Consider the following 16,479-nt stretch of genomic DNA (forward strand, 5'->3'; position numbering starts at 1 on the left):
GGTGCTGCCTCTCAGTAGAACAAGAACTCATAAAGTCTAGCACAGACTCGCACCACGTGCTGAGAGAGTCAACTGGTTCGGACAGGCTTAGATCTCTGGTAGGTAGGTCTCAGAAGTACTAACATCCCTCAACTAATGGTACCATGAAGTGTTGGATGATGTACACTTGTGAGGATAATATATACCACCAACACTGAGGAAGGTTCAACTCTATTTTATTAACTATTAACTAATCAATATACGAGAACTATGGGTTTAAACTAGTGATCAGCCTTCCACCAGTCTCACGCCATCCTGCAGAATGGACTCCGTTCGCCCGCTGCCGCTCCTACGCATTGCCTGGAACCTGGGCTCAAATTGGAAAATGTTTAAACAGTGCTTCCAGCTGTACCTCGAGGCCACGGACCTGGAAGCTGCCTCGGACGCATGGAAGATTGCTCTCTAACCCCACGCACACACGGGGAGAACGCGCAGACTCCGCACAGACAGTGACCCAAGCTGGGAATCGAACCTGGGACCCTGGAGCTGTGAAGCAATTGCGCAAACCACTATGCTACCGTGCTGCCTATTACACCCAGGCTAGAAAATATGCAGGAGCTCACTTCCATTTGTCCCCATATGAAACCAGGATCATGGAACCGCAACATTATCTTCTGAACATTGGCTGCCCAATAGTAAAACAATAAATTGGTACAGCCAAAGCCCCCTGACTGCCAATCTCTTTGGAGCAAAGCCCCACAGATCCTTGGAATTATACCCACCCAAATAAAGGAGTGTGTTAATTTATTGACTTTGCCAAAAAAGGGGAGACATTGAAAAATAAATAAACTCACTTTAATAGTCTGAACCCGGCCCAGGTTGGTTTCTTGACACTATCAACCAGACTAGTATAATTTAATTTAGGAAGCGAAGCCCAATTGTGGGCCACCTGGACCCTCTGATAACAAAAGCTAGTCTTGGCAACGCAAAAAGCTAGTGTCCCCAGATGGGCTCTCCTTCGCAGTGAGTTGACCGGGAAGCATTCACTCTTGTCCAAGTTCAACGTGTACCCAGAGAAGGACCAAACCCCTTAGATAGCTTCATTATCTTGTCCAAAGGGCCATACTGGCTCCGTAATAGAGAGAAGTAGGTGATCTGTGTAAAGGGAAACCCAATGCTCCACCCATTCCCAATTTATCACCCTCCACTTAACTGAGGACCTCAGCGCTATAGCAAGCGGTTCTATTGCCAAAGCAAACAGGAGGGGTGATAGTGGTCACCTCTGTCTTGTGTCCCTATTCTACAGGAAGTAGCCAGAATTCAGAACATTCGTACAAACACTAGCAGTCATTGAATCCGGGAGATAAAAGTCCTAAACATCTCAAACGGATATTCACACTCCACTTTTATCGAACGCCATTTCGGCATCTAGGGAAACAAATCAACTCCAATTCGGACACCGAGGAATTTGATTTGATTTATCATTGTCACATGTATTAGTATGTCGTGAAAAGTATTGTTTCTTGCATCAACACACACCATACATAGGGAACGAAGGAGAGACTACAGAATGTAATGTTACAGTCATAGCTAGGGTGCAGAGAAAATACGAGTTAGGTCCATTCAAAAGTCTGAGGGAAAAGGACGACCTTTAGCAGGTGACGTATATTACCCAACAATTATCGATCCTTAAAATGTTTCTGATTATCCGAGATCTCCTCTGGGAAGCGGGCTCCAGCAACAGCGCCAACACTTTGGCAAGTAACATCTGCATTTAAAAGTGAGATAGTTGATACGACCCGCACTCTGTTGGGTCTTCGTCTTTCTTGAGAATCAAAGAGATTATAATAATCTTTATTAGCGTCACAAGTAGGCTTACGTTAACACTGAAATGAAGTTACTGTGAAAATCCCCTAGACACCACATTCCGGTGACTGTTCGGGTACACTGAGGGCGAATTCAGAATGTCCAATTCACTTAGCAAGCACGTCTTTGGGGACTTGTGGGAGGAAACCTATGCAGACATAGGGAGAGAACGTGCAGATTCCACATAGACAGTAAGTCAAGCTTGGAATCAAACCCGGGTCTCTGGCACTATGAAGCAACAGTGTTAACCACTGTGCTATCGAACCTGTGTGAGGGTAGAGAGCAACAAACCCAGGATAAGGAATTAAAGGTACCAACTGCTCCGCAACTTCTTTAAAAGTTCAGTGGGGAAGCCATCTGGGCCAGGGACTTTACCAGTCTCCATCAACACCAGTCTCCATCAACACAATGCATTTCACAATTTCCCCTGGACCCAGTGAGGGTTCCAACTCCTCGCTTCTCTCCCCCTCCACAGCTGGGACGGATAAGCTTTCCAAAAAGTCAGTCATGACCAATCCCCCAGCCGGAGGCTCCAATCTATAGAGACTCAATAGAACGATTCAAAATCGACATTAACCTGAAGAGGAACGCAAACCAGGCTGCCGCTCGAGTTATTTACCTGTACGATCTCCCAGGAAACCGCCTGTCAATTTAGCTGGCGTTCTCCCTGTATTGATAAAATAACTTCTTGAGGGTCACAGCTTGACAACCAATCGAATTGTGTCTGCAGCTTTTCCTTACTTGCCTATAACTCCGGGGTTGGGACAAGTGAGTACTGGTGGTCCACTTCAAGAATGGAGTCCACCAGCCTCTGCTGCACCGCTCTCGCTGTCTTTTTCATATGCTTGTCCCACCCATCTCTTCCACATCCTTGTCTGTTCTCTGACCCCGAAATGAGCCTGTTCTATAAACATATGTAGGAATTTAAACATTTTTAAACAAATGTTTTTATTCAAGTTTTCACTTTATAAAATGGAAAATAAACAAATCCATACAAACCAAATACCATTTACAAACCCCTACCCTTGAAGGAAAAAACCCCAACCATAAACCCCCATACCCACTGACTGTGACCTAAAGATAAAAGACAACGGTCCCCACCTCTGGCAGGCCTGGGCCTAGGATCCACCCAGGGCAGCCACCAACCACGCCCAAGGACGAGATGCATAAAGTCCCAGTTCTATGTAAGACCATACAGGTCACCATAAACGCAAGGTTTGAGTAACTTGTGGTATCTTAACATATATTCTGCTATTAAATATTGTTTAACTTAGTTTTTCTGTTCACAAGTTGATCTCAAGAAAAGGAAGCAAGTATTTTAACTTATGAATAGAGATATAACGATGTGCGAAACAAGTACAGAAAATACAGGATAAACTGATTAGGTCTGGCAGCATCTGTGGAGAGAGAAACAGAGTTAAGGTTTTGAGTTCTGTAGAAGAGTCGTGGACTTGAAATGTTAACTCTTATTTCCCCACAGATGCTGCCACACCTGCTGGTTTATCCAGCATTTTCTGTTTTTATTTCCGATTACCAGTTGTCCGCAGTATTTTGCTTTTATTTGACTACGTGCTGCTTAAGTTTAATTGTTTGAGGCAGGTCAGTCATGCAAGTTATCATGAGTGAATTCCCAATTGGTAGCTAACTCTTATACTTCAACTTTCTGTGGATGTGCATGTTTTGCTAGTCCTACTCTCTCATTGACTTGCTTTCCACACCGATGAAACAGCCTCCAGTGGACTAACTAAGTGAGAGCACTGATTACAGATGTAGTTGGAAATCTCCCGATAGAGAATAGTTAGATGAACATTGGGAGATAATTTGTAGGTCGTCCTGGTCAATTGTATCCTCTGGAATGAGACTTTAGAAATATTAGTGATTTCAAAATTACCTCATACGTGTGGAAACAAAAATAGTTCCACCTGTGTGTCAGCTTTTAGTTTCTAAAGAATTTTGTTCTTAAAAAAAAGTTGCAACTTGTGATGTGAAGAATTGTTTTTATATTGTAGTGAGTGGGAAGCACACTTTTATAAATTGTGGCCAGTTTTCATTTTGAAATTAGAGATATAATTGATTGACCAAAGGAAAAAAGGTACATTTCGGATCAACCTGGATTAATAAATGTAGCAATACTTTAAATGAAAATACTATAAAAATGACAGACAGAAAAATAAATTGGAAACCAATGATTAAATTGTCAGGTATGTCATGCAGAGAAAAAGAGATTGCCGTTAGTCCTGCTAATAGCCACAGAACAAATCTGTCAGCAATAAATGTATTAAAAAGTGGATTCTGCTGATGTGTTATAAATTTGTAATTATTCATGATTTCCTGTTAGATTATTTTTAACCATTGATTTAAGATCTGACAACTGCTGAGTAAATGACAGAAATTTGTTGGCTGAGCTGCTCTATTATGCTCATCGTCCAGTCAGTTGCATAAATATGAGATTAGTCATTATGAATCCTCAAACTATTGTAAATATAATATTCATCAAAGAGGGTTTAATAGTGGTGTAGACAAATACAATCCAAGTATGTATGCTACAGGGATGAAGAAAATCATTCTAGTGGTATGGCAGGGTTGCAGAGATATCTTATTCAGGTGCCATATAATTTAGAATACATTTGTTGAAACAACTTCATAATGCAAGGCAAAGGGTCTTTTAGAATTTAGGTTGCACGCTGAATCAAAAACAATGCACTTTATAGAAAAAATTGGTGAGCAATCAAGCAAAACTCAATTGTGCACGTTGACACCTTTTATATATTCAAATTTATAGTCTCTAAATGGCAGTAATTAGTCAGGTTTTGATTACCTGATTTCCTTTGCAGTGTTGAAAGTATTAATTTGCCACTTGTAGACAATTGTCAACAATCAAAAATTAGAGAAAATCAGGTGCTAGAGATAATAGGCATTTTTTCTTGTTTTGCAGGGATCTGTTCTTGAAGTATAATTATTGAACTGCGCACCCGAGATGAATCAGAAATCCAGAATCAGAACCAAATAAATGTTGTGTTTTTTCCGTGGGAGAAGTTGAATTTAGATACCAAATCATGTGTTGCATCATATCAGCAAATCTAGGAGCTGGTTAACTCCAGGCTGTTGTAGAAAATTTCTGATAGCAAGTGTGTTCTTATAAGTAGGTTGACAGTATCATTTGAACTACATCTGTGTGTACAAGATCTCTACATGACAAACTGAGGAAATGGACTTTTAAGCATTAGCATATAGATGATACACTCTTGGGAATGGTGAATTACTCAGTTTGTTCTATGAGTGAACTGTGAAGGTCGTCTTCATGCAGGAATAAACTAGATATTTCAGTATTCCCCATTGTATATGTTGATGGATTATTTGTACTGGATTGTTTTGGAACTCTGTTCATGTGTCACCAACTACATCATTTCCTTTATGACTGAAGCATTCATGTTCGTCAGAGGGGAACAGAAACTATACAGATCACAATTTGTGCCACAACTGTAGAATTAATTTTTTAAAAGCTGTAACCCAAACCAGACCAAAATGCCTCCTGTGAATAGGCACTGTTTTTTCTGCCCTTCAATATACTTTCTGTTTCCTTTAATACTTTTTCTGGCTTAAGAATGTTCTCACTGTTCAGAATGCACTGTTTCTTCCACTTCGCAAAGCGTAGAAGCAATTGTTCTATTGATTAATCAAAATAATTTCCCTTAATTGTGTTGAAGAGGTGCTAGAGGAAATATATCAACACATTGCCACTAGCATTTAAGACTCTGAGTTCGAAGGATATATGAGGACTGAGTCTTTCACAATAGCATGCGGGAATCCACTGTTCCCTTAAGCTGATTATATTACATAATAGTAATGTAGTGTTAGTTATATTTGAAATTCAGCTCCCATATGGAAATTAATTAAGAGTAAATGTCAACATAAGCCTTTGGAAGGCCTGTCCTGAATTAAGTTAATGGTTATACTTGCCTTTGTCCCAGATTTCATTAGTGTTCGTTGAAAGCAAATGTACTATTTATGTCTTTTGCTAATTTAGCATGGCTGTTTCACACTGCCATTATGCAGTGGCTACTCAAGTGGTATTTTCCACTAACAGGTTGCTGCCGTCAGTCCAAAAATACATTCTGCCTACCATGCAATTGGGTAACATCGTGTAAGAATTTCAGTGCCAGCTACATGGGCCATATGTCCCAATAAATGATTGGCTGGTCGAATCAAACAACATGTCACTTCACTTGTTCATAATAGGCAGAGTACAAACTGTATTCAACCAATCTGTGCTTGCAAAACACAAAATAAAATTACCACTTTTAGGTGTGATTCCACAATTGGGCAGCACTTGTTGAACAATTCTGAGTGTGCTATTAGCTACACTAACTGCCAATTTAAGATAATCAGTCGAGGTTGTAACGTGGCTCATTAATGCTTGCTAGAAGTGACTTGCATTCATGCACAGGAACTTGTTCTCTACAAACTAAAGGAATATAAAAACATAACATTGAAAATAGTAGCAGGAGAAGGCCATTCAGACCTTCGAGCCTGCTCTGCCATTCATGGTTGATCATCCAACTCCATAGCCTAATCCTGGCTCCCCCCCCATATTCATTGATCCCCTTTGCCTCAAGTTCTATATCTAAATGTGTCTTGAAAACATGCAATGTTTTGGCCTCAACTACTTCCTGTGATAACGGATTCCACAGGCTCACCACCCTGGGTGAAGATATTTCTCCTCATCGCTGTCCTAAATGGTCTATCCCATATCCTCAGACCGTGAACCCTAGTTCTGGATACCTTTATTAACTGGAACATACTTCTTGCATTTACTCTGTTCAGTCTTGTTAGAATTTTATAGGTTTCTGTGAGATCCCCCCTCATTCTGCTGAACTCCATCAAATACAATCTTAACTGACTCAATCTCTCGTCTTCTATCAGTCCCACCATCCCAGGAACCAATCTGGTAAACCTTCACTCCACTTCCTCTATATCTAGAACATCCTTCCTCTGATAGGGAGACCAGAACGGCACACAATATTCAAGATGTGGCCTCACCAAGGCCCTGTATGCTTTCGGCAAGACATCCCTGCTCCTTTACTCTAATCGTCTCCCAATGAAGGCCAGCTTATCATTTGCCTTTACCACTTGCTGTACCTGCATGCTTACCTTCAGCGACTGGTGTACCTGCATGCTTACCTTCAGCGACTGGTGTACGAGGACACCCAGGTCTCATTGCACATTCCCCTTTCCTAATTTATGGCCAATTTTTTATATGCAAATTTGGAGATATTGCATATTGCTCCCTCATCTAAATTATTAATATATATTGTGAATAGCTCAGGTCCTAGCACCAATCCCACTAGTCACTGCCTGCCAATTTTAAAAAGACCCATTAATTTCTACCCTTTGTTTCCTGTCTGCCAACCAGTTTTCTATCCATCTCAATACACTATCCCGAATACCATGCACTTTAATTTCACACACTAATCTCTTATGTGGGACTTTATAAAAAGCCTTCTGAAAGTCCAAATAAACCCTATCCACTGGCCCCCCCTTCATCAATTCTACTAGTTACTTCCTCAAAGAATTCCAGTAGATTTGTCAAGCATAAATCCATGCCGATTCTGTCCAATCCTGCCACTGTTTTCTAAGTACTTTGCTATAAAACCTTTGACAATGGATTCTAGAATTTCCCCCACTACTGATATTAGACTTACTGGTCTATATTTCCCTGCTTTCTCTCTACCTATCCTTTTAAGTAGTTGAGTTATATTAGCTGCCTTCCAATCTGTAGGAACTGTTCCAGAGTCTATAGAATCCTGGAAGATGACCGCCAATGCATCCACGATTTCTAGAACCACGTCCTTAATAGTCTTTATGTCATAAGTAAGCTTACATTAACACTGCAATGAAGTTACTGTGAAAATCCCCTAGTCGCCACACTCCGGCACCTGTTTGGGTACACTGAGGGAGAATTTAGAATGTCCAATTCATCTAGCAAGCACATGTTTTGTGACTTGTAGGAGGAAACCGGAATACCTGGAAGAAACCCATGCAGGCACGGGGAGAATGTGCAAACTCCGCACAGATGGTGACCCAAGCAGGCAATCAAACTCGGGTCCCTGGTGCTGTGAAGCAACAGTGCTAACCACTGAGCTACAAAGTACTCTGGGATGTAGATTATCAGGCCCTGGGGATTTATCAGCCTTCAGTCCCATCAATTTTCCCAACACCATTTCTCTGCTAAGATTGGTTTCCTTCAGTTCCCCCTCTCACTGAACTCTGCATTCACCAACATTTGTGGTGTCTTATTTGAATTCTTGCTTGTGAAGACAGAACCAAAGTATGTATTTTGTTGCTCAGCCATTTCTTTGTCCCCCATTATAAATTCCCCTGTTTCTGACTGTCACCAATCTTTTTCTCTTGTACCTATTGAAACTTTTACAATCAGTTTTTATTTTCCCTGCATGTTTAATTTCATACTCTATTTTTCCTTAATCAGTCCCTTGGTCCTTCTTTGCTGAATTCTAAACTGCTTCCAATCCTCAGACCTGTTATCTTCCTTGGCCAATTTGTATGCTTCTTTCTTGGATCGAATACAGTCTCTAATTTCCCTTGCAAACCATGGACTGGCCATCTTTCCCGTTTTTCTTTTGTGCCAGACAGGAATAAACAATTGCTGCAGTTTCCCCATGCAGTCCTTGAATGTTTGCCACTGCTTATCCACAGTCATCTCTTTAAGTAACGTTTCCCAATCAATCATAGCCAACTCATGGCTCATATCACTGTCGTTTCTTTTCTTAAGATTCAGGACCCTAGTCTCGGGATCAACCACTTCACTCTCCACCTTGATGAAATATTCTACCATATTATGGTCGCTCGTCCCTAAGGGGATAGATTGCCAATGATTCCATCTTCATTTCAGAATACCCAGCCTAGGATGGACTGTTCGCTAGTTGGTTCCTCAACGTATTGGTCTAGAAAACCATCCTCTATACACTCCAGGATTTCCTCCTCTACGGTAGTGTAATTGATTTGATTGGTCCAATCTGTATGCAGATTAAAATCGACCATACTTACAGATGTTCCTTTATCACATATATTTAAGCCTTGCACCTTTGTTGAATTTCCCATGGGTTTGGGGTGCCTATAGTTCCCGGTTACTTTCTCTATCGGCCAACCAATAAACCCACTTTTCTCCTGTAATATAAATGGTTGAGATCGTTTGCAATTTGTTATTCTTACATTTGTCCTGATGAGTGCAAGCGAAAAAGCTTCAGCAGCATGTGTCTCTTCAGCAGCAACTTGAATTGGCTTTTCAAGTACTTTAGAAAATTGTTTTTTATGCAGAATGTGCGAAAATTAATTTGGATTGAACTTAATCTGAATGTTAGTATAAACAGAGCTGAAGTGGTGCTGTTTTACATACACAATAAGGTGAGATTGACAACCTAGTGTAAACTGGCAAGGATCCAGCGAGTAATGTTAGAAGTGTGTAGAAATTGAGAAGCATATCTCAAAAACATTTTGTCGTTGAAAATTATTCAAATGAGAACATCCAGGCAGAAAAATCAGCATAAAGGCAAAGCATTCAGCAATGGACAGAATGATTTTACATTTAAATTTATTGACCAGTCTCAACTTTGTGTGGAGAGGTAGCAGATGAAGTGTTGAAATTCTCCAATTGTGGGGTTGCAAATCAAAAACTGAATCACAAGATTTTTCTCAAAAGCCATTTGGCTGGCTAAGGTCACAGTGTTGGAAGGAAGGTAGCACATAATTCTCAACTAGGGTCAATATGTGGCACAAAAAAATCAAGTTGGGCGAAACAATTGTGCGCACCAGAAAAAAAACCTCAACACTTATTTGGCACATTTTACGATCTTGGGACAGTCCGAAGACTGTCATGGCCATTACATTTCTTTTGAAGTGTGATCACTGTTAAGTTAGCCAATGTGGCAGCAAATCTGACACTTCAGTCCTACATACAAATTTAAATAATGAACTTTTTTTTTTTAGTTGTGTTAATTGAGTGATAAGTATTCTGTAAATATTGTCATGGAGCATTTTATGTCCACCGAAACAAGTAGACAAGGTTGACTGATGCATCTGAAAGATGACATTTGCAAGATGCAGCACTATTGCAGTTTGGTCCAAATTGTACTTGTGACTTGCAGTACCCACAATCTTCCAACTCTTGAGGCGTCTATTTCGTCACTGAGCTTTTCTGGTGGGATTTGAATTCAGCTCTCCAGATCAGCATAACCATTATGTTACCATTCCCTCTGCATTTTTCAAAATGAATCCTCTGGCATTCAAACACTTGAGTCTGCATGTACAGAGCTCTTCTGTCCTGTGTCTGGTGCAGAGAAGGCAACATCTTTTGTGCAGCCTGGTCACATAGCTTTCAACCAAGTAACCGTTCAAATAATTCCTGCAATGCAACTACACTACACCATGCATTCAGAATGGAATGCATTTGTGTTATTGTAGAATTGTGAATATCTTTCAGAAGCACATGTAAAGTAGGTTCTTGTTCCCTTCAGATGTTTTTTTAAAAAATTAAAGCCACTGTGGATGTTAATTACCAGAATAAAAAGATCACTGAATTGTCCCTTAACTGTATCCTTGAATATATTGTTTTTAAATTATTTTGAAAAATAGAGTACTTGTTACTGTACTTAAAACTGACCTGACTATACTAATTTTGTATTTGAATGTTTTTTTGTCTTAATATCAAAACAATGGCCCAGATTTTCCCCTCACTGATGACGCATCAACTTTTGTCATTCACCTCGCACATAGTTGCCAATGGGCTGTCAGGTGAGATTTCTGTTATGGCATCTGTCAGTATGAGTCCCCATTGGCGATCTTTGGCATCTGTGACCAAGGGAAAGCAACGGCGTGGCTCTTCATCTAATCGGATTGAAGAATTGTCATTGTGTGACACAGTATAAACCAGAAAAGCAGAAATATAAATGAGCGTACAGGAAGCAAAATAAAGATTGGGAAATGCAAATAGGACTAAGAGACAAAAGGCAGAAAAAAAGTTTGTTTTTAAAAAAAATTTTATATGAACATCATCTGAGGTAATGATTCCCCACATTTGTAAAATGTACTTTATTCACAACCAGAGAGGTTGTTCAACAATTGTTGGACTTCTGTGTTTAACTGCACCTGTGTGAATGTCAGAAGTTGTCAGATTTATCCTCTACTAATGGCAAATAGGCTTGCCATTATTACAGAAAAACCCTGGCTAATAATGTTTAAATGTAATGATATTTATTACAATCTATTAATAGTGTTTGATATAATTTCTTGCGTTCATGCTAGTTTCTTGCATAAAAGTTCTGTTGTTGCAAATATGTTCCCCTACAGCCAGTAACAATGTGCATCTTATATTCTCTTCCAGGGATTCTTTATTACAGTGTCAACAGAATCCATTCTGAAAGTGGCAAATCATGCGTCTGAAAACAATAAGATCATGAGTCTAAATCTATCAGCACCATTCATCTCGCAGTTTTTTAAGGAGGACCTGATGAAAATTTTCCCCTACGTTGATATCCTGTTTGGAAATGAGACGGTTTGTGTCTCCTTTTAGTAAATATGGTTGATTTACATGAAGTTAACTGGAAATACAGCACTCATTACATTGAAAAAAAACCACTCATGCTTTCTTTACCAATTTCACACTGGGTTAGACTGTGCTCAGAACAATAGCAACTTGCATTTATGTGGCGTCTTTAACATAGTAAAATGTTTCATGACACTTCCGTGGTATGTTTTATATACCTGCACTTACACTTGAGAATTATCTATTCGAATCCTAGTCTTTTTTTAAATTTCTATCTTTCCACTGAGTGTGTGCTCCAATTCTTAGTTTTTCTTCCAAGACATTTTGCCTCAAATATATCCATGCTTAATTGAATCTGCACATTCCACGAATTGTTTTCTGAATGTCTTTTGCAGTTATTTTGTGGGTGCCAAAATTTTTCATTCATCAAACAAATTCCAATTCAGTATAGACTGCTATATTTCTTCGTATGCTGTACTGTCCGCCTGAATTTTTTGTAACTCGCCTTCTGTAAAACTGATCAAAAGCCTTCTAAAATCCATGTGAACCACATTTATTGCAGTCTCTATCCATCCATTCATTAAAAACAACCTCTTTCCTTACCTCAAGTCAGTTAGAAAAAAAAGTTAATCGAGTGCACTTCGCACATGTAACATGATATAGTCATTAAAAATGTCCACATTCAGTTAAAGAATGGCAATGTTTTATTTTCCTTTTGTATTGACAATTTATACCATTGTATGCACCAACCTGGCAGTTTTTCTAGCTTTGTGTGCAGTAATACCAATTTTAATCACTTAAAAATCACAAGCATATCAAATATATTGAACAATATTTTATGAAGTATTAGTGCCTTAATCATTGGCACATTTCCTGAGCTATTGGGAAATCGAAAGGAAATGAAAATAAATTATTTATTGATCATTTAGATCTTAATTCATCAAATTCTTATGTTGTCACTTTCCGTTCGATGACCATAAAAATGTCGATAAGCATACAAAGGCAGTAACTGGATCTGAATCCAGTTTAACGCAGTGTTGAAAAATATTCAAGTTGAATGCTTTAGTGGTAAAATTGCTGTGAAATTATAAACTGTCACTGTTAACATTAGCTACTGCATCCGTTTTGTGGGGCCCTCTATTTTATTGACAATTAGATGGTGATGCAAACTCTTGCTATCTGACTTCTGTGACAAGAAAATGGTGTACATATGTATGGAATTCTTTTTGAAGATGTGGCAATGGGAAGGAAATAATAATTAGACATTTAAAAACATCTGGAATTAAATAATGCAAGAGATGGCAGTATACAGGAATGACTTTGTTGGTAAGATTAGCCATAATGTTTAGGGGAGATTTTTTAAGAAAACATGCTTGGTTTATAATGGTGTTTCTCATTTTTGATATGAAAATTGCAGGACTGCTAATCACATCAGTTGTTCTTAGTTTTAATTCAGTTGCCCTTCCACCGTGTCTGCCACCCCCATACCCTGGCTCTTGCAACAATTTTAATTTTAGTTAGTTATCCATAGAATTTCTTTGGTTGAATAACACTTTGACTGTACCACTGTTGCTCTGACATGTTGCAATAACATGTTGAGATGACCAGCTCTGAAATTCACTTTGCTGAGCAAATCACCTGATTAGTAGGTTGAGGTGACTGAGAAAACAAGTTTAAAAATGGAACAGCTGCATATTTTGTTTTCCAAAAATGAACTTAGTGAAGGAAAAAAAAGACGTTTTATTGCAAAATGATCTTGGGCAATTCACCTCAAAGCACAAGGTCCTGTCGTTCAGTCTTTTTTTTCAATTTTTATTTGGTTTTTGAACCTGTCATTCGATCTTGAATGTTGTGCTCCACTTAACTCCAAATTAGGATTACAATATTTTAACTCTGCCGCTGACCTGTACACTCTTTGATCAGGACCTCCCTGCTAGAATTATTGAATCGCCCCTGAAATATATTGCAGACAGTTTTTATGCTTTGAAAATTATTCTCAACTAAAATTCTCTCACTAGTTTTCTGATTCCTATGTATGGATGCATTGGAACTGTTTCAAAGCTACTGACGTTTTATTTCATTGCTACGTACGTATCCCTTAGGCAAGTAAAGCTCTCACCATCCCATAGCCAAGAGGACAGACAGGTATGGTTTACCAGCCTCTTGTCAAGTCAGCTATCTATTTTACTTTTAATTGGTCAAAATGTCTCCTTGAAACCCCAGCTTAAGGTTCATGATTCTATATGCTGGTGTGCCATTGCAGTTAAACAATTGGCGACCATTAAAGGTTCACTGTATTTAAAATAGTTTAATGTCAAGGTTCATTGAAGCTCATGGAATGGATCAAATTAATTGGTAGCACTTGTGAAACTTGGTATGTGAATAATGACTATACTATAGGTAAAGAATAATAAAAATATATCATGTTTATTTAATTAGTCATTGTCCAAATCATCATAATGCTATTCCCATAAGGGTTTGCTTGACTTTGCTTAATATTGTACAAGGATTCCTGCAGTGATTAACAATCTGCAATGTGAGTCATCATTTGATTCAACAATGTACTTACTAAGAGATTCATCAGGAAAGAAAATCGATTGTTGGATCCAGGGAGTTTTAAGAGTAGGTTCATCCAGAGTATCAAATTTAATATGTCGAGTGGAAGATATATTGGTTAGCAATGTGATCTGTAAGAATTGTTTATTTGAGACAGTAGTGTGATACATTTTCCACTTGTCTTGCGTTCCATTCACTGACACTGAATGCCAATTCAGTTTTAATGTTGAGTGAGCCAGCTGTCCCATTGCCTTGGTTAATATTGATAAATAAAATTCCAAATTGACTGCATCTGAGCCATAGTTCTGCGGTAATAGGCGGGAAGTCAAAGCAAATAAGACTGAAGGTTATCCTACTGAAGTGCACTTTGGATGATTTTGCACTCAAATTACAGCAAATTTGACATAATTCACCATGATGCAGGCTGTAGCATATATTGGCCTTTCCATTGCAATTATTATATGTGCAATGCAGGAGCTTATGTAGTTCAAGTAAATCACTAGATTATTTTTTTTAAAATAGAATTGCCCACAATGACATTGAGAGAATGATAAAGTCAGCAGTAACTTAAATCCTACTTAATAGCTGTAGTTTTTGACTCGGACAGTCACAGGTTGCTCAAATAAATCGATGTGTATTCATCAAGCAGGCAGCACTGTGAGTCACTTAATAATATACAGCAAATAATGTTTGCAATTGCCTTCAAGTGGTTGTATGTCCTTGCGTTTCACATCTTTACAAGGCATCATTGACATCATTGTTAGCCTTCATCACGCAACACTGCACTTTATTTTTCCGTGCAGTAGAATTGAATAACCTGACATTGAAGAAGGATGACATTTATATGTACCTCTTAGAGATATTTAAAAATCTAGAATTGCAATGGAAATTATTATTTTGCTTAAATAATTAATTTCTTCAATGTAGAGTTACAAAACATGGAAAAAACATACAAGACATTAACAAACCCCAAGCAAGATTTGAGGTGAGATAGATTTAGTTCCCAACATGGTAGTGGATATTTAAAATAGACTTTAAATGTCATCATTCAGATTTCATTAAAGTTTAATGGTGGATATGTGAAATTCCACACTGTGCTCATTTGAACTGTGAAGAACATTTACTTGACATAAATGACACTTTTAAGAATTTGTTTCCAAACTTGAGATGTATGTGGAGTAAACGAATTCAGCTTTATAACACTGGTGAGAGACAATTTTAGATGATAGATTATGATCATTCCACTATAATCATAATAATCATAAACTAAGATATAGCACAGAATACTAAATAAGCCCTGTGGTAGCACTGCTGCCTCACGGCACCGAGGTCCCAGGCTCGATTCCGGCCCTGGGTCACTGTCCGTGTGGAGTTTGCACATTCTCCCCGTGTTTGTGTAGGTTTCACCCCCACAACCCAAAGGTGTGCAGGGTAGGTGGATCGGCCATGCTAAATTGCCCCTTAATTGGAAAAAATTAATTGAGTACTCTAAATTTATTTATTTTTTAAAATATGTTGGAAATCCAATGCATATGGTAAAATCAAATGAATGATTATTTAATATGGTGTTGGAATGATGGAACTATAGGTATGTTCTGCTATGACACAAGGAGGTGATTGGCCAACGGTGTGTTTTCTTTTATTCTTTCATGGTTTGTGGGCATTGCTGAGAAGTCCCGTATTTATTGCCCATCCAAAATTGCCCTTGAGAATGTGGAGGTGCATCACCTTTTTGAAACATTGCAGTCTCTGTGCTGCAGGCATACCCACAGTACTGATAGGAAAGGTGTTCTCGGATTTTGAATCAGCAACAGTGAAAGAATGGCAATATAGTTCCAAATTAGGTCGGTGTGTGGCTTCGAGGGAAATTTGCCGGATATGGTGATCCCGTGCATTTGCTGCCGTTGTCCTTTTAGATAATCAAGGTCACAAATTTGGAAGGTGCTGTCAAAGGAGCCTTGGTGTGTTGGTGCATTTTATCTTGTAGATGGTACACACTGCTACCGCTATGTGTCACTGGTGAAAAGAATGAATGTAGAAGGTAGAGAGTGAAGTGCTAATCAGGGAGGGTGTTTGGTCCTGGATGGTGTTGAGCTTCTTGAGTGTTATTGAAGCTGCACTCATCCAGGCAACGAGAAAGTATTCCATCACACTCATGACTTGACTCTTGTTGTCGGTGGACAAGCTTTAGGGAGTCAGGAGGTGAGTTACTCTTTGCTCCCTCCTGACCTACTGTTGCAGTCACAGTATTTATATGACTGGTCCAGTTCAAGTTCTTGTCAATGGCAACGCCCAGGATGTTGACAGTGGGAGATTCCACAATGGTAATGCCATTGAATGTCAAAAGAAACAAAATGGAATCTCTCTTGTTGCTGATGGTCATTGCCTGACACTTGAATGGCATATATGTTACTTGCCACTTATCAGTCCAAGCCTGAATGTTGTCCAGGGCTTGCTGCATATGGGCACAGACCGCTTCAGTATCTGAGAAATCAGGAATGGGAATAAACATTGTGTAA

The 16,479-nt window shown here is 38.9% G+C and overlaps 1 protein-coding gene across 10 annotated transcripts in view; it reads left to right on the plus strand.

Annotated features, from left to right (window-relative positions):
• Window positions 1-16,479, plus strand: part of LOC119956026 (adenosine kinase-like) — a 264,496-nt gene that overhangs the window by 198,039 nt on the left and 49,978 nt on the right. For 6 of the 10 annotated variants that reach the window (XM_038782747.1, XM_038782748.1, XM_038782749.1 and 3 more), the window contains exon 7: window positions 11,243-11,413. The exons of the other annotated variants lie outside the window; for them this stretch is intronic. In XM_038782747.1, coding sequence (XP_038638675.1) covers window positions 11,243-11,413 — 171 coding nt within the window. The remainder of the gene's footprint in view (window positions 1-11,242; window positions 11,414-16,479) is intronic. 10 annotated transcript variants of the gene reach the window in all.

Source organism: Scyliorhinus canicula, chromosome 22 (assembly GCF_902713615.1).
Source record: "Scyliorhinus canicula chromosome 22, sScyCan1.1, whole genome shotgun sequence".
NCBI lineage: Eukaryota > Metazoa > Chordata > Chondrichthyes > Carcharhiniformes > Scyliorhinidae > Scyliorhinus > Scyliorhinus canicula.